General features: G+C 52.0%; 1 protein-coding gene across 1 annotated transcript in view; it reads right to left on the reverse strand.

The window, feature by feature from the left end:
• Positions 1-17,437, reverse strand: part of LOXHD1 (lipoxygenase homology domains 1) — a 155,868-nt gene that overhangs the window by 19,279 nt on the left and 119,152 nt on the right. The window contains exons 30-36 of the mRNA XM_002918122.1: positions 15,729-15,938; positions 15,468-15,603; positions 13,478-13,686; positions 9,566-9,693; positions 2,833-2,950; positions 1,811-1,985; positions 22-207 (exon numbers count right to left, since the gene is read on the reverse strand). Coding sequence (XP_002918168.1) covers positions 22-207; positions 1,811-1,985; positions 2,833-2,950; positions 9,566-9,693; positions 13,478-13,686; positions 15,468-15,603; positions 15,729-15,938 — 1,162 coding nt within the window. The remainder of the gene's footprint in view (positions 1-21; positions 208-1,810; positions 1,986-2,832; positions 2,951-9,565; positions 9,694-13,477; positions 13,687-15,467; positions 15,604-15,728; positions 15,939-17,437) is intronic.

Consider the following 17,437-nt stretch of genomic DNA (forward strand, 5'->3'; position numbering starts at 1 on the left):
CTGACCTTGAGCGGGAGGTACCTTTGTTGTCATGCCAGACCCTCAGCTTGCAGAGATGGCCCAGGCTCAGCATGTCAGAGAAGTTGAATGTGTCTGTGTTGTTCCGCTCAAACTTGTTCCAATTGGCGGACTGCTTCAGGGCCAAGGTCCCGCTGTCCCCGTTCTCCCCGAAGATGATGATGAACACATTGGCATCGGTGCCTGCTCCTAAGAGGTGCACAAAATAAGGGCTCTGGGTGCCACCCTCTCCCACACGCAGCCCACTTGCTCTGGTTTCCATCCTGGCTTCCTTGGGACTCAGCGGTGCAGATGGGAAGTTTAACATCGATGAGTCCAGTGGAGAGGCTGGAAAGGGCTGGTTAGTTTCCTGGGACTCCTGGGTCTCCAATTCTATCCTTCATCTTAGCTCTGTGACTTATAAATGCTATTGGGCCAACTGGAGTCCTGGTTAGCAAGTGTGAGTGGTTTAGTGCAAAAACTCATTTATTTCAGGGGAAATATACCCATACTTAAAAGGTGTGCTAAAGACTGGATTTGCAGTTTAGAGATCCAGGCTCCTTCCTGCACAATGTGGGTTCAGAAGGAAATATGAAAGTTCCTTGTTACCCAGATCTACCCCTGGTTGACAATCTATATTACAGCTTTGTATAATTTGCTTAAGCCAGATAGAGGTATTGACCCTAGTTAAAAAGAAAATGTTTCTGGAAGAGGTAGCTCCATGTAGCTTTCCTAACATACACATCCTACGGTTATCCAGAGACTTGTCAATCATTTTCTGAGAACACATCTTGAGGGAATGTAGGAGTAGAAAACGTGGACATTTGGACCTTTTAGCAAAAGAGTGAAGGCTCCACTCTTAAGAGAAAGGAAGAAAAGTGGTGCCAACAAACTTACCCACGATACTGACCCATCACTTATGCCTAAGATCCTACCACGAGAGCTTAATTTCTTTGGCTAAATGCTTCTCTGTTGAAAACGTAAGCTATTAAGGCCAACACGTTAATCCCTCACTAGTCACTTATGATCAGTGTGAATGAGTTTGTCACATTCCTTGCAAGAGCTCCTGAAGAGCAGTTTGGATATAGAGAAGGGTAGGCGGGAGACATTGCCTCCATGGTGAGAGCATGTTCCCTCTCAACCTCAGACCTTCGCAAACACTAGCATTTTTTGCTTGGAAGGCCCTTCAACTGGTGTTCCATCTGCCTCAGTGGCATCTGTTTGTCTTTCTGCACCAGGCTCTGGTATCACCCCTGGGAAGCCCTCCATGACCCTTGTCCCTGATCCCCAGCTAAGTAAGGCACCCTCTTCTGGGTTCCCCAGATCCAGCGTAGACCTCTGTCAGAGCTTCACTGTCATTGCTCCACTAGAATGTCTGACTCACAAGACTCCTAAGACTCCAGGCCAGAGCTGGCACACAGAAGATGGTTGCCAAGTACATGGATGTGGGAAGGAACCCAAGGGCATCTGAGACGCGTAGCACCTGGGTGAGGGGCACGAGGCAGCAGCAGGAAGACAGGGGGCCTCTGAGTCACGCTCCTGCACAGTTTTCACAAGTGCTTGACCAGGGTGCACAATCAGGTTCTCCCAGACCTCCCTGAGGGAGGAGGGTCAGAGTCAATTTGGTCACTAGGAGGAAATAATTTGGACAGAAAGTGACACATGGTGGAAAGGACTCACATTGACTAACATTTGGCTAGCAGCCCAAGAAAAGTGAGAGACTGACCAGAGCCCAGGACCTGAGACAGAATTTGAGGGAGGGCAAGGGTAGCGGGATGTGGGACTGGGAGATGGGAGGGATGCCCTGACTCACCCAGGATGTCACTGGTCTTGACTGAGACAGTGTAGGAGGTCCACTCCATCATCTCCTCCCCATCAATGACAGCGCACATTTCACACACGAGGGTCTTCTTGCCCTTCCGCTGGGATAACCAGTCTCCGTAGTAGAACATGGTCAGGTCTCCGGTATTCATGCTCTTCAGGAGGATCTGGGTGAGAGAAGACAGTGTGGGAACATCCTCCCTCACCTCCACCAGCTGTCCACCTGCGGATGCAGCCCACTCGGCTGAACCCCAAGGACCCACTCTTCCAGACCCAAGATGAATTCTTCTGATTTAGATTCTCTGGGACAAAGACCCTGCCCGGCATGGTTTGCACAGGGTCAGAAGGCCCTTAGTTTGGGGATTTGGAAATAGGTAATTCATCCAAACATGTTTCTGAGAGGTAGCTGTTATTGTGCACAAGAAATATTTGTTGAATGAATGACAGAAACACGGACCAACCAAACCACTGTCAGCCACAAATACCTGAAGTTGGCCAAGTTGTCCTTGGTATGGGTACCATATTGTTGGCTCAAGAAAAATCTGTTAAAGGTTGAAGAGGGGAGTGGGAGCCTGACGGGACTCAGGACAGATGCCTTTGGTGGCTGGGAGATTTAAGGACTGAATCAGGGAGAGCAGAGCCCAAGATGGGAAAAGAGGCAGCTACCTAATGTGTGATCACAGGGCACCAAAAGCTGCCTGCCATCCTGCCTGAAGTCCCCAACAGTAGAGCCTCTGGCTGCCCCGGTTCTTGCTGCTCCTCTGCCAGTCCTCCCAATTTACCTCCTCCAGGAAGTACACGCTAAGTTTCTGTCCACATTACACTAACAGCGCATTCTGGACACAACTAAAACTATGTTCTCTGGTTAATTCACACCAAAGGGCACACTGGATTACGTAGGTCTGGTTCATGTCATAACCCTCTACAGTGACATTTGCTCTTTAACCAGGTCCACTGATAACCCAGAAGAGCAGGAAGAAGAGCTGGGCAGCAGGTGGAAGGAAGACATCTTACCCTCTCCAGGAACCACTCGGGCCGGCTGCCCAGGCCATCAATTCGGATCCGCATCTTGGTGAATGGAGCAATGTCCAGGATCTCCATGATGAAGGTGTCATTCTGCTCCCGCTCAAATCTAGGGGAAGAGAGGAGGGGCATGAAGTGAGGACACTGGCTACAGTGAGGAGCTAGGCCAGGGTGAGGAGGGAAGGGGAGGCTCCCAGTGACTCCCCAGTAGTTTGTCTCTTGCACCCCAGATGGGTTCTTGAAAGACTGGGTTAAGTAAGTTTGGCTGATAGCATTGGCCCTGAATCAGGCTCTGGGTCCTAATCTCATTCCACTAGCCACCTAGAGCAGTCCCAGCTTCTCTCTGGGACTTGGTTTCCTCATCCTTAGTCTGGGGGAAATGACACTGGCCCTGCAATCTCACAAAACTGTCAGGAGGACCAAATGAATGTGACATCAACTTAAAATGTAAAAGGAATTCCATACCTGCAAAGCTTCAAATGAGATTCTAGGAGTGACAGGGCTGTCATGAATGGTGGGGCAGGTGTACACTGCTCAACTCTAGATGGTACCATTAACACTTTTCGATATACAGTCTGCAAAACAAATGGCCTGAGATTGGGTAATATTACCAATAACTATTAAGTGGCAGGCAAAAAGAAGGTAATATTGCTTTTGTTGCTATTACTGTTTTTCGGCTGAATGACCTCATCATCTGAGAGACGCTCTATCTTGACTTCTTACTGCTCTTCCTACAGGGCTACATGTATAACGCAACCTTCAGTGCTGACTGCTTGACTGCTGACTGATTCCAGATGCTGCTGCTGATAAGCCCTTGGGTGTAATGGAAGCAGCACTGAAGACAGGACCCTGCATGGAGCCTGGGCTTCCTTATATACAGGACACATGTTTAAAAACAGGCCACAGCCAGTGGGGGCTGGGACTGAAAATGCTGCAAACTGGGAACTACTCCTTGTTTTAGAGACAGTGGTGGAACAGAGGCCTAATCCTTTTTGATAACTTACTCATGTGTATTTTATGATTATTTGAAGTGAAAATATTCTCCCAGAAATCTGCCCTAAATCCCTACTGCTCTAATCTAAGCCCTGCCTGTCCTCTGGTCCTGTGGAAACTAGAAGGAGGTGCTCACAGGTTACTTGTCGAGCTCATAACACATACTGGAGATTCTCTCAAATAATCTTTCAACTAGCTGATTCCTCACTAGGTGCATAATTTTGCAGATCAAAGGAGCTTTAGAATTTTTTGCTTTGTGTTTCTCTTTAATTTTCACCCTTTGAACTTAGCCCAGTATTCCCATTTTAGGGAGATTTTATGGTGGGGCAGGTATAAAAGGGAGAAAGAAATAAGCTTTTCTTCTAGAAGACTAAAGAGTGGACGACTCTGCCCCCTCACCCTTTATTACAGGCTAGACACCAATTACTACTGGATGGACCACCTGTCCTCAGGGTAAAAGGCCCACGTCCAAAGCGAAAGCCCCTCTGCGGCCCTTCATCCCTCCACGACTCACTAGCTACATCTTTCCTGCTGCCCCAGACCCCCTCAAGACACCTCAGCTGACATGCAGGAGGACTCCCACATGGAGAGGCCACCCTGGGAGTGGTGATCAGCCTCTGATCCAGGTCCCCGTGCCTCTGGCTCAGGAAAACAGGGCAGCCAAAGCAGGTCCAGAGGTGGCCCCGCTCTCTGCTCAGAGGAGCCGCTACTCAGCAGCTGAAGAGGGGCGTTTGGGGAGTGCAACCTTTGGCTGTCTCTCAATCCTTTCCTGTTCTGGTTTCCTTCTCTTCCCTGCTCCTCACCAAAGGCTGTCCTCGGGAAAGGGCCCAGCACCCACTTACTCCCTGGTCTCTGTGACCTAGAAGAGCCGGGGACCTAACCAGGGCCAAAGCATTCGTGTGGAAAAAGCAGCTATTGAGTGGAAGAATTTCAGACATAGCTAAGAAGCTAGGGAAGGTTTGTGGGTAGGGAGCCAGCAAAGGGGCTAGCTGGAAGACAGGGAAGAAGGGTGTGGGGTCCGAAGCTGGCCTCGCTGGGGCAGCCACTGAGGCAGTCTGCCTTTGTGCCCTTAGAGGAATGACTGGGGCTCGTGGGAACGGCGGGGCTAGAGCCTTCTCTGCGGCTTCAGGCTAGACCAAGTTGCTTCCAGGCTGGAATCTCTACACCAAGGGCCATCTGATTCAGGCCCTGTCGCCTCCAGTGACGGGCCCCGCATCAGCCTGTGGCAGCCCTTTCCCTCTCTGGATGGCCGTGGCCTACTCTTAATACGTTTGGTTTACATTGAGCTGGACCTCCCCTCACTGGCCCCAGCTCTGCCCACCAGACCTAATGGTTTCATTATCAACAGTTCAGCCCTACTTGGTGCCTCTACTCCTCTCCCCAGTCCTGTGCAACAGGCCATCTGGCCTCTTTTCTCTGGGCCTCCACAATGGAACACTGGGCAGCAGTGAAAATGAGCAAATAGCAGCCACACTCAGTGGCTCAGAGAAATCTGAAAATCCTAATGTCAAGGAAAGAAAGAAAACATAAAAGAACACGTGTAACCTGATTTACTTACATAACACTGGAATCCAGACTAAACGGAAGCCGATTGTTTAGGGAGGCCCGCACAGGGCAGGGATCAAATGATAAAGGAAAGCAAAAGGGTATTGACCTTAAAAGCCAAGACAAGTTCACTTCTAGGGGTGGGGAGGTCCAGTGAACTGGCCTGGGGGGTGGCTGCCTAGGTTTTGCTCTGTAAGTGTTTACAGTTTAGGTACATATATATGCATGCATGTTACGTTTGTTATATATATATATGAACAGATGGCTGGATACAAGTAAATATAACCATATTCTCAGATTAGTTGGTGCCAAAGAGCCATGAGGTTATTGAATTATGTAGATCATAGAAGGACATCTATCTCCACCCATATATATTTCCTAATAAACATTAAAAAAATTAAATGTCCCCGGAACTTTTGACCATTCCTTAGATGACAGGGTCTTCAGAGCCATGCTCTGTGGGTCACAGCCCCTGTGGTAGGGTCACAAATAAGCCCCCTGAGGGTGGCCCTTAATGCAGTCACAAGTGTCTTCATAAGAGGGAGGCGAAGAGAGATTCGATATGAACGCAAGGGAGGAGGTGGTGTGAAGGTGGAGCAGGGACAGATTGCAAGATGCTGGCCTCGAAGACTGGAGAGACGTGGCCACAAGCAGAGGAAGTCGGACAGCCCCCAGAAGCTGGGAGAGGCAAGGAATGGATTTTCCCCCAGAGCCTTTGAAGGGGGTGTGGCTGGGCTTGATTTCCGCCAAGTAATACTGACTTCAGATTTCTGGCCTCAGGAAAATGGAGAAAATACATTTCTGGGGTTTGAAGCCGCTAGATTTGCAGTCAATATTTATCACAATCCCAAGGAGCATGGATGGAGCACTTCGGGAACGTGAAGGGGGTTAGATGAGGGCAGACTGCCCTGGAACCGGCACAGGGGGAGCTCTGAGGATGGGTGAGCAGCAGGACGAGTGCTTCAGTGGTAGTGTCAGTGTCCACGGGTGCTGACGTGCCTGGGGGGTAACAGGCAGAGCTGACAGCCCCTGGCTCCTCGGATCCGTCCTCAGGGAGCATTAAGATAAGTGAGCACGGCGCGCGCCCCATGAGATATAAGGAGGTGGCAGGGAGCTGAGTCCACCTGCCTGCACCCATATTGTACGAGCACCCTTGCAATGGTTTGAACGCAGACCAAAGTCAAAGAAATCTCGAACAGATTCTAAATATCTGTCATCCTCAAATGCCATGATCAGGCCCCATGCATGTTCAAATCTGCCAATGTTGTCTTAAAGGGTGGCCTCCAGGCTGAGGATGATGGGTCAAGAGGGCTGACCCAGCAGTGGGGGCTGGGACTTTCCAACTGCCTGACCCGGGGGCCCTCAAAGGCAGCCTGCCTTCCTCTTCTGTCCCCTGAGACTTGCCTCCAAGCCCGACTGAGGGAGGGACTCAGCCTCCCCAGCAACTCCCCTGCCCTTGAAGTCCCCAAAGATGGGCCCCTACCATTCTCAGAGCTTTCATGCTACCCAGGTAGCATGAGTTCCAAGTGATAAAGATACAAAATGCACGAGCTTATCAAGCCCTGGCCATGCCCACTGCTCCAACAGTTCCTTCCTGTCTCCTGAACTGGCAACGGGAACCCTACTGGGCTCTTCCCTCTGCTGGCGCTCCTTTGGGCTCAACTCCTCATCTCCTTTGTACTGAGGGCTAGTGAAAGCCATGGAACCATTCTGTTGGGCAGACCCACAGAACTCTGAATTCCCTTGGTTTCCAGACCAAAGAATTTCCCAGGGCATGAGGTCTTTACAGCGCCTGGGAATGATTCCTTACAGGTACTTACTTCCCTAAAAAAAAAAAAGGTCACATACCTTTGTCTAAAAATAGCACCTATCCCCACCAGACACCAACTGACTCAAATTCCACCATTAGAGACTCATTCCTTGGTTTACACCTTACCTTTTGAGGATGACATCATTTTGGATGCCACATTAATTCACCAGCAACTCGGTGTGAATTAGTTTACCAGAACCATTTCCCCCAAGGTGGCAAGATAAGAAGTTGGGGACTTCAGCTGGGGAGTGGGGTGAGTGAACGGCTATCGACTTCGGCCCCTGGGTACAGCATCTGACAACAGGGCAGCTGCAGCAGGCAAACCCACGTCATACCGCCTCTGTGTGCGCACGCGTGGTTCTGCCTCCTATCTGGTCATGCACCATCTCTTGGGGGAGAAGCATCTCCTTGCACAACACCAAGCTGTGCACATGCCACAAGCCCACTGAGTCTTACTGCCCAAGTCCCTGAGTCGAGACGCTGACGCGCGAAACCAGCACAGGTCAAACAGAGCCACCTGCAGATGAAATAAAGCAAAACTTGCCTTGGGTAAGAGCCCTGAGCCTGCGAACCAGAGGAGTTAAGGAACAAGGGCTCTCAGCACAAAACAAGTCTTTATTCAGAAAAACAAAATCCTTTAACTAACAAGGTGCCTCAAATCCTTTACAATATGGTTATATTATAATGTGACAATATGGTTATATTATAATGTGACTTCTAGAATTTAAGCACTGCCAGAAAGGTGTCTACCTCTCCTACCAGCAGTTATGTCTGCGTATGTCCGTGAAATAAGGTGGCATGTTGACATGGGATAATCAATTTTAAAAAAACCAAACCAACAGGACTTTGGGTTGGTATGGACTTTGGGGGCAGAGTATAGAGGTGAAGACTGACAGAGCATGAGAATCCAAACAGACGTGGCCAGGCCACGTAAGGCCACGGAGCTGGGCCCCCCCCACCTCTGCAGCAGGCCTCCCAGGCGGCCAGACCACAGCAGGAGCAGCAGCAGGCCCACAGTGGCTGGGACTTGGTCCACAACTGCCAGCTTGGGCTCTGGGGTCGCCCTGCTCTGCTGCTCAACCTATCAGGGGCCAGGGATGGCCTGGGGGCCAATGGCTGAACACAGAAAACCAGCCCAAACTCAGGACTGTCGGAGTCAGGGATTCAGTGAAAGGGGCAGACAGTAAGAGCTGTAGGAGTTCGCCTTTATCGTCATTACTGATCGCCTAAGGGGCAGTAGAGCCTCATGTTTACAACTAGGGACCCCGGGTGCAGCTCCCGTTGCCATGGCCTGCTGGTCATGTGACCTTCGACAGCATGACTTCACCTTGCTGTGTCTCAGTTTTCTCTTATCAGAAATGGGATGATAGGGGCGCCTGGGTGACACAGCGGTTAGGCGTCTGCCTTCGGCTCAGGGCGTGATCCCGGTGTTATGGGATCGAGCCCCACATCAGGCTCCTCCCCTATGAGCCTGCTTCTTCCTCTCCCACTCCCCCTGCTTGTGCTCCCTCTCTCGCTGGCTGTCTCTATCTCTGTCGAATAAATAAATAAAATCTTTTAAAAAAAAAAGAAACGGGATGATAAAAACGGTCCTCACAGAGCCGCAGGGAAGATGAGCTGTGTCAGTACACTCAGCGGCTTAGAGAAATGCCGGACACACGATAAGGTCACTCTGGTGTTCAGGCTGTTGCTGCGGTTCCCCAGGTGTTAGGCAGTGTGAGTCTGGGCATCCTCTCCTCCTGGTTATACTCAGTCTCCAGCGTCTGGGACAGTGCCTGCCATATACTAGGTGTTCAGTCAGTTTTTAATATTTATAAAATTCTTTGGGCTTTTTATTTTGCAATCATTTTAAACTTGTAGGAGAGTTGCAAAAATAGAACAGTTTCTGTGTTCTCTTTGCTCAGCTTCCCCTAATGTAAACATATTACATCACCATGGTAGAGCGAAGGAAAGCAGGAGATTCACAATGATACAATGCTATCAACTAATATACAGACCTTACAATAAACATTTTTAAGTGATGAAGGGAAGGAAGGAGGGAGGGAGGGAAGGAAGGAAGGAAGGAAGGAAGGAAGGAAGGAAGGAAGGAAGGAAAGAAGGAAGGAAGGACGTGCTGTGGGCTGAAGCGATCAAGGAAGGCTTCCTGGAGGAGGGGGGATTTGAGCTGGCCCCTGGGAGAGAAAGATCCTGGGACAGAAGAGAATGGGTGAAAGGAATTCCAGGAGGGAAGAATCACATGGATAAAGGTGTGGAGGCTAGAAGGCCCTAAGGTATGAGGGGAGAGTGAGGGAAGCAATCTGATTGAGGCAGGATGGGATCAGAGGCTGGGGGATTGGATGTGCAGAGGGGCGAGGGGCGGAAGCCACCTCTGGATACCTGGCCTTCTTTTTGTCCAACTTCACTTCCTCTGTGCTGCCATTGATGCCGTAGAGGGTCATGAAGATGCTGGAGTCGGTACCACCGCCGACCACATCACCTGTCCACACCGTCATCTCATAGAGCACCTGCAGGGAAAGGGATGTGAGTCCTGGGCCTTGGCCTGCCTCACTCTCCCTAGGGTAAGATGCCCTCCAAGCTCTGTGGCTCTGAAAAGAGCCCTTCCCCTAATCAATTTCTAATGCCTGGAGAACAAGAGTCGGGCCTTGTTACTCTGTGTCCTTGGCTGTGTCCCGTCCGGGGCTAGAGAGAAGTTCAGTCTCCAAGAGAGAACGCATGTGCACTGGAAGCATGACCGAAAGCCCCAGTATTCCCCAATTTCTTTGTCAACCAAACCCCAGGCTGAGCTCACACAACTGAGCAGCACGTGGTGGCAGGACAGCGGGTTTTGGAGTCAGCTAGCGGGCCTTTTGTACCCGGGCCTGCCACCTGCCAGCTGTTGAACTTGGGTGGACACCTCCCACCCAGCCCCCCACGGCCAGGCTCGGCTTCCTCCACCGAGAAACAGGGATAGACGTTCACAGAGCCGTGGGAGTTGCAGATAGTTCACCCCGGACCCATGCCAGGCCTGCCATGAGCTATGGGTCAGCAAGCAGCAACTCCAGGTCCACCCTGCGTCACGCAAGGCCAGCACACACCCGAGCCAGCACATACCCTGAACATCCGTGAGCGGTGACGTTTAAAGGAGCTCTGGCTCCATTCACTTGTAAAGTAGGACAGCCACTGAGTCCATGATTTGCTCTGCAGGTTGGGATTTTGCCCTTTTGCCTGAGGTTTGTTCCAAGGAGGGTGTGTTCCTTCCATCTGTCTCCACCAGCTCTTCCCTGGATTGTGCCCCCACTGGTTCTTTCTCCAGAGGCAGCCTTGTGGCAAGAGGGGTCATCTTTACCCATGCTCTGGAATGTCCCCTGGCTTCTTACTCCCTTCCCTCTTGCCAGGGGCCCAACGACTAGCATAGGTCTCAATGGATCAGGAGAGGTTTGCATACATGGCCACAGAAACGCCAGGCTGACCATCTCCCCTGAACACAGCTGGCCCTTCCCTTCCCCTATGACTGCAGCAGTGCATTCGCACCTGTTCAGGTGCCTGGTCCCCACTACCCGGAAGCCCTCGAACTCAAAACCCAAGTTATTTGCACGTTGTGCCTGTTGGGTGCCGGGTGCTTTTCAAGCATCTAGAATCTTCACCATGATGCCTATGAGGTTAGAAGTGGCATTTGCAGGTCTGGCCCAGAGGACAAGTTCAGTACTTGTTTGCCAAGGTAATGATTGAAGACCCTCTTGCTTTATCAGGAAGATCCTCTCAGACCCTAACACAGCATCACGGTGGCAGGAGGAGCGGGAATGAAAGCAGGAGCCTGACACTTTTTTTGCTCTTATTCAGACAGGCATGAAAAATAGAAAGATCAAAATGAGTGCTTTGGTGACCCCATGGAGACTGGCCCCTTAAGGCTAGTCCCTCCAGACTGTCGTGCTCTCTGGGCCTATCTTTCTCTCCTTTACACAGACACATCTCTTTTTAGGCAATAGGTTGTTTCCAGAAAGAGACACAGAAATGGAGCTTTTGTAATTGCGGTCTGATATCTCCCGGGGAGATGGCCAGTCCAAAGAGCCCTGTGGTTCTTTGCAAAGTGAGAAACCTGTGTTCTTTTGTAACATGAATAATAGGGGCGTGGGTCTGCATTTCCACAGACTGAAAGGCTCAGGGGGAGATACAGCTGTACTGAGTGGCGTGTGCATGTGTGTGTGGGGGGGGTGGCACGTACACAGACACACTCGCGCCCACATGCATGCTGGGAACTGGGTCAGGACAGAGGTCCCTGGATGAACTCTGTGCTCACCCACACCATCCGTCTGGCCACAGATGGAGATGTCTGGGTAAGGGAGGGGAGTGTATCTATGCTGTAGAAAGTTCTGCTTTCTGGCTCTCAAGCAGGGGAGGGGCAGGCATCCACACTGCCTGTCAAGGTTCTCAGAGCCCCAAACTCAGCCCTTCCTTCTGTTTCCATATACAATATAAGTAGGGCACACTCAAGTCCAGGATGGTTTCTTCTTATCTTTGTAGGACACCTTCTGACCTAAATCTATAGCCCATGGGTTTAGATTCAGGAACAGAGTTGAGGGCTGGAGCATTCTGTCGACCCCACAGCTTTTCGGAGGGAAAGAGAAGCCTCTAGGGTCGCATGAACCAGAACTGCCTGAACCACCAACTGGCCATGTATCCTTGGGCCTGCACCCAGGCCTCCAGCACTGAGTTGTGAGTTCACACAACTTCGTCCTAGGTCATTGGATCAGTTAGAGATGGAGCCAGGACAGGAGCTCCGAGCTCCTGCCTTGAAGAGGGTCCTGTGCAGGCAGCTCTCACTGCGCTGCAAGATCCGAGGCACACGGCATCCTAAATGCTATCTTTCCCCACCACCGTCCTCGGGCATCGAGGGGGCCTTTAGAAAAAAAACTGCACACATCTATGCAGAGCTTGCAGTGCTCTTCATGGACTGCTCACGATTTCATTTGCTCTCACCAAGATCTTACATGCAATGGGATGGAAAGCACTATTTCCATGGACTGTATGAGAAGACCAAGGCAATTTGCCCAAGGTCACATAGCAGTAGACCCAAAGAGACTCAAGTCTCTTGGCTCCTAGCAAAGCGAGTCTGGCTGGTATACCAGGCTGCAGCCCTGCCAGTGCCCCACTGAGGAATCCCCTGCTTCCCTCATTTCTGTCCCCCTTTCTGCTCTCCTACCCCAGCCTGCATGGCCCTTGCCATGCCATATGCACACCCAGGCCCATCTCTATACCTTTTTCCCAATGTTCACCACCATGGCATCCAGGAGGTCGAAGACACGGGAGGTGACACCATCGCCTCGGTCCTTGGCAAGCCAGCAGTTACAGCGCAACGTGTACTTGGTGCCTTGGGTGGGCACAGCTAGACACAGTTCCTCCACCAGCCAGCAGCTCTCAGGGGAGGCCCCATCGTGGCCCAGCTGGGAGGGGACACAGAGGGTCTGGGTAAAACTGGGAAGGAAGCCCTCGCCACTCAGCATCCCCTTCCTTATTCTGCACCCTCCTTCCTCAGTGCTTCCTCCTAATTTGCTCTACATGCAGACCCAGGTCCGTCCCATGGAGGTGAGGAGGTTTTGCAGATAAAATAGAGGAGGTCTCTAATCAGATGATTTTAAGTTAATCAAAAGATTATTCTGGGTGGGCCTGACCTAATCAGGCAAGCCCTTTAAAAGAGGGTCCAGATGTCAGAGATGGGAGAAGTCAGAGAGATCTGAAGCAGAAGAGATCACGTCTAATTGGCCTTGTAAAAACAAACTGCCATGTTTTGGAGAAGGCCATGTGACTGGGGAGGCCTGCAGCCTCTGGAAACTGGTGGCCTGTCTTACAACCACAAGGAAATGAATTCTGCCAATGGCCAATGAGCTTGGAAGAAGACCCCCAGCCTCAGATGAGACCACAGCCTTAGCAGCAACTTGGTTTCCGCCCAGTGAGACCTTGGGAAGAGGACCCAGCTAACTCACATCTGGACTCCTGACCCAGGGAACTGGGAAATAATATATCTATGTGATCTTAATCTAAGTCTGTGGTAATTTGTTACACAGCCACAGAAAACGAACACACCAGGCATCCCCATTAGGTGGGTGGAAAACCGAGACCTGGCAAGACAGTGACTCATTCAAGGTCACCTAGTTGATGGCAGAGGCCAGGGGACCTTCCCGCATGACCTGCTCTGAGGAGGGGCTCCAGGTCGGTTGCTCTGCCTGCCCTCCATGCCTCCACCTGTTAGGTCCTGGTTGGCTCCTTCCTTCCCTGGGGGTGGGCACCAACCCATGACCCGGGGACCAGCACCTCTATTTTCTTGATGATGCCCACATCCAAGCCTGCAACATAGAACTCCTCCACGGAGCCACAGCTGAAACCCTTCTTCCCACGGGGGAAGTCCAGCCAGATGCGGTTACTGCGTTCATCGTCCTCGCCGATGAGTAAGATAAAGGCCCGGCTGTCAGTGGCCGCATCCTTGTGCTTCCCGGTGGCGACCGACACATAGTAGGGAATCACTGCAAGAGATTACGGGGCCCAGCCTCATAACAGGCCAGGTGGACACGGGTGGGCTCACAGACTTGGAAATGACCTTTGGAGAGCACAGATCTCAGCTCCCTGCCTCTGAGACAAAGTGCAACAGGGCCTTCCAGACCGGTGAATGATCTATGGTGAGCGTCTACTCTCCAGGGAATGGGAGATTGGTATCTCCCAAGTGAAGATCACCCTAAAAGAGCATCCTTGCCACTTCTAAAAGCCCCGCTGACCAATGATCGCAGTTGCACCTAGCCCTCCCATGTGGAGTAGGGCAAGAACAATAGCCTTTCGCCAGGTGCGGGGGTCAGATGCTTGGAAAGCTTTCTGTAGTCAGCAAAAAGAAGGTTGGTGAAAACAAGGTCTCGCAGAAAGTAGGAATTTGGGGAAGAAAAATAAAATGGTGTTATATGTGTAACATGGTAAATGGAAGTTCTAGAAGGCATCCATTTCCAAAGCAGACCAGAGTAACCAATATAAAACGTTGCTCGGGTAGTGCAGCACAGAGTTCTAATTGCCCAGCAAGTATCCATTCTCCTTGCAGCTAGGGGTGCTCATAAAATGGAAGCAGGCATTGTTGGGTGGGTTTCTAGGGAAATTTCTGACTCAGCTGGGAGAAGCACCCTTTTGCCCCTTACCCTTCCATTTCCTTCTGCTTGGAATGTGGATGCGATGGCTGGAGGTCCAGCAGTCATCTTGGAACCATGGGCAACCTCTAGGATGGAAGTCCCTGACTTCACTGAAACCTGCTGTATCAGTCCCAGTTGCCTATCTTTGAACTTTTACGTAAGAGAAAAGAAAAATCCCTCATTTGTTTAAGTCACTATCTTGTCTCAGTCGCTTGTAGTTATTAACTGATACAAAGTGGAAACCCTTCTCTGGGATCATCTTCCTCCATATCTTGGGAGACAATGCTCTGGTATAGGTTATATGGCTGTAGGTTGTGCAATCTGTATCTCTTTGAAAGTTTCCAACCTAGCCCTTCCTAGGTGGAATTACCAGCGTTGTTTTCTGCACCTGCCTACAGCCTTATTTCGTCTTTACAGGAGGGCTCCCTTGGCCTTTCACAGTTGATCACAGTGCTTAATTCAGGAGAAGCACTTTCTTGTGAGTCTGTCATTTATTCACAGAGTGAGAAAGTAGAATACAAAATGACTGACTCTCTCTGCTCAGCCCCAGAGACACCCCCCACTACGTGGTCTCCTGGAGGGGAATACAGTGGTTGTCAGGCTCTATACTTAAGAGAGCTGAACAGATAGGCAGTGACTTTAAATGTCGGATAAACAAACACAGAACTGCTTTATCTCAAAGATCTGGTTGGAAAAATGAGCTTGTCAGAACCAGCAGTGGAACGTAAATGCCCCTAAAACCATTTTAGGACTTTTCCCCCTTCCTCACCACATCACACTGTGCGGCTCAAGGCCTCCATGTGATGCCCCTCCTGGCGTGCAAGGGGGCCGCCGCTGCTGCTTCCTGTCTGCTGACACCGTCTCGGGCCCTTGGGGCTGAATCTACATCCTGCGAGTCTGGGCAGGGGCACAGCGTGCCGGGACGCCCTCCTGGTGGCAGGTCAGAGGATGAAGGGCATCCTTCCCCTAACTTCTCTTCAGCTTTTGTGCCCCCTTCTGCAACAGGGCTGATCGCTGCCCTGTCAGGCTGTGGTGGGGCGGGAGACAGGCCCTCTGTATGAATTATGAAGCGTTCGGTGGACCGTGAAGCCAACGCAGGCCTGTCCCGCCCCCGCGGAGCTCGCGGCCCAGCTTACCGGGGCCCTCCTGCACGTAGGCCGCCATGGGCCCCGTCACTGTGGCGACGTCCACGTCAGCCATCTTGGAGCTCAGGGCGATCTCCCAGAAGTCAGCTGGGCTGCTGCAGTTGCTGCTCCGGTCCCCGGTGTACTCCTGCCGGAAGAGCCCGGCCCAGCCCCGCTACAGCTCTGGCACCTTCTGCCAGAACACGAGGCATGGGGACTGGGCGAGCCCTGGCTGAGCCAAGTTCCCCCACCCCGCCCCCGCCTCTCCTGCACCTTCTCATAGAAGAGCCTCTCCAGCCGGCCGTCCTCCTTCTTCAGGGACAGCCAGCGCCCGCACAGGAACAGGAACTCGTCCTCATTGGTGTCGTTCCAGATCTCCACCTTCTCCACGTACCAGTCTGCACACCACTTGGTGTTGTCGTGGCGGAGCTTGATCTTGTAGATGACGCCCAGGTCGGCGGCCTCGATGATGAACGTGTCCGCCTGGGGAGTCCAGATGTGGGGACTGGGTGGAGGTGCGCCCCACTTCTACCCACTGCAACCCCGACCGTCCAGTACCTCCTACCCCCCTCAGCTTGGGCTGAACAGACCTTCCTGGCTGGGAGCCCTCCAGGCACAAGTCCCTGACACGGAGCGTTGGGTATTCCGAGGCCTCGCTTTCACCATGGCCCCTTCCTCCTGGGATACACCTGGTGGATGTCTGGAGGATGCAGTGTGAGCGGGTGTGGGGCAGACGAGGGCGCTCAGCCTGGTCCTGGCACCTGGATGCCCTTGGTTATGTGGGGTGTCAGGAGGAGTTCAGGTGGGGGGCTGGAGGGAGGAATGGGAGGGGGCTTGAAACTCCCAGGGGGAAGCTGGGAGGCCGTCAGAGGAGTCACTGGGCCAGGCCCAGGAGAGGAGACGGCAGGGAGAGGCTCTGGTGGAGGCCAGGCTGAGGGGAGCTCAGGGACGCCATCTGGGATGTGGGTGTAGGCAGGTTTTATGTGGGGTGGGATGTAAGGCCCTCTAGGGCCCTGATTATCCCTTCAGGACAGGGTTGTGACACTCTGGGGTGCTTGGATTCTTTTGGGAATTGCTAAGTGAGATGCAGGGTTCCAGGCCTTGGGTGAAGTGCAGTCAAAACACAGGCTGAATGTGGCCGGCAGGCACCTGGGGCAGGGGAGGAGAGGCTGGTGACCCCGAGTTACAGCGCTTTTCTTCCAGAAGATGTTAGATGTGCTGAGTCACTACGGAGTGCTGGGAACCCAGACATAAATCCAAGGAGGAAGCCCCTGCGCCTCCTTGGGACCTCCGAGCCCAGGACAGGAAGAGGAGGAGGGCGGTAATCATGGCCCACGTGTGGGAGCAGCCCCCCGTCCGTGGACTAGACGCACGGCTGGGAAGACTCTTCAGGTGGTGGCAGGAAGCTAAAGATGGGTGGCTGGCCTTACAGGCACCCCAGCAGGTCACTGTGCGGGTGGAGGAGACTGCAGGTGAGCCGTGCCCCCAGCCGCAGGCCACCGTGCTCTGACAAGTGGCTAAGCTCATAAGGGCAGAAACAGGCTCAGCCTATGACCTAGGAACTCCACTTCTTTGCTTCTGTCCTGAGGGGACACCTTTACATGTGCACAAGGATTTTTACTGCAGAGTCATTTTTACTGTGGAAAGCTGGGAGCCATCCGCCGTCCGGTGCTTGGGGAATGGCTAAAAACCCTGGCATATTGTGTGCAGAATGTCATATGTGTGGTGGTTATGAAGAATGAGCCAGCTCCTTCTATGCTTCAATATCCTGACATAGAAAGATTTCCAAGGTACTCCATGGCAGGCCAAAGGCGAGCTGAAGAAACATTCATATAGGCTGATGTCTTTTATGTAACAAATTAAATGCCATGGAATGGCATTATGGATTTTCTATGGGCGCAAGTACCTGGATGTGGAGAAGATGCCCAGAAAGGTTTGGAGACAGGAGAGTGCGAGGCATTCTGTGGTGGTCACTCCACACA

This window comes from Ailuropoda melanoleuca, chromosome 14 (assembly GCF_002007445.2).
Source record: "Ailuropoda melanoleuca isolate Jingjing chromosome 14, ASM200744v2, whole genome shotgun sequence".
Lineage (NCBI taxonomy): Eukaryota > Metazoa > Chordata > Mammalia > Carnivora > Ursidae > Ailuropoda > Ailuropoda melanoleuca.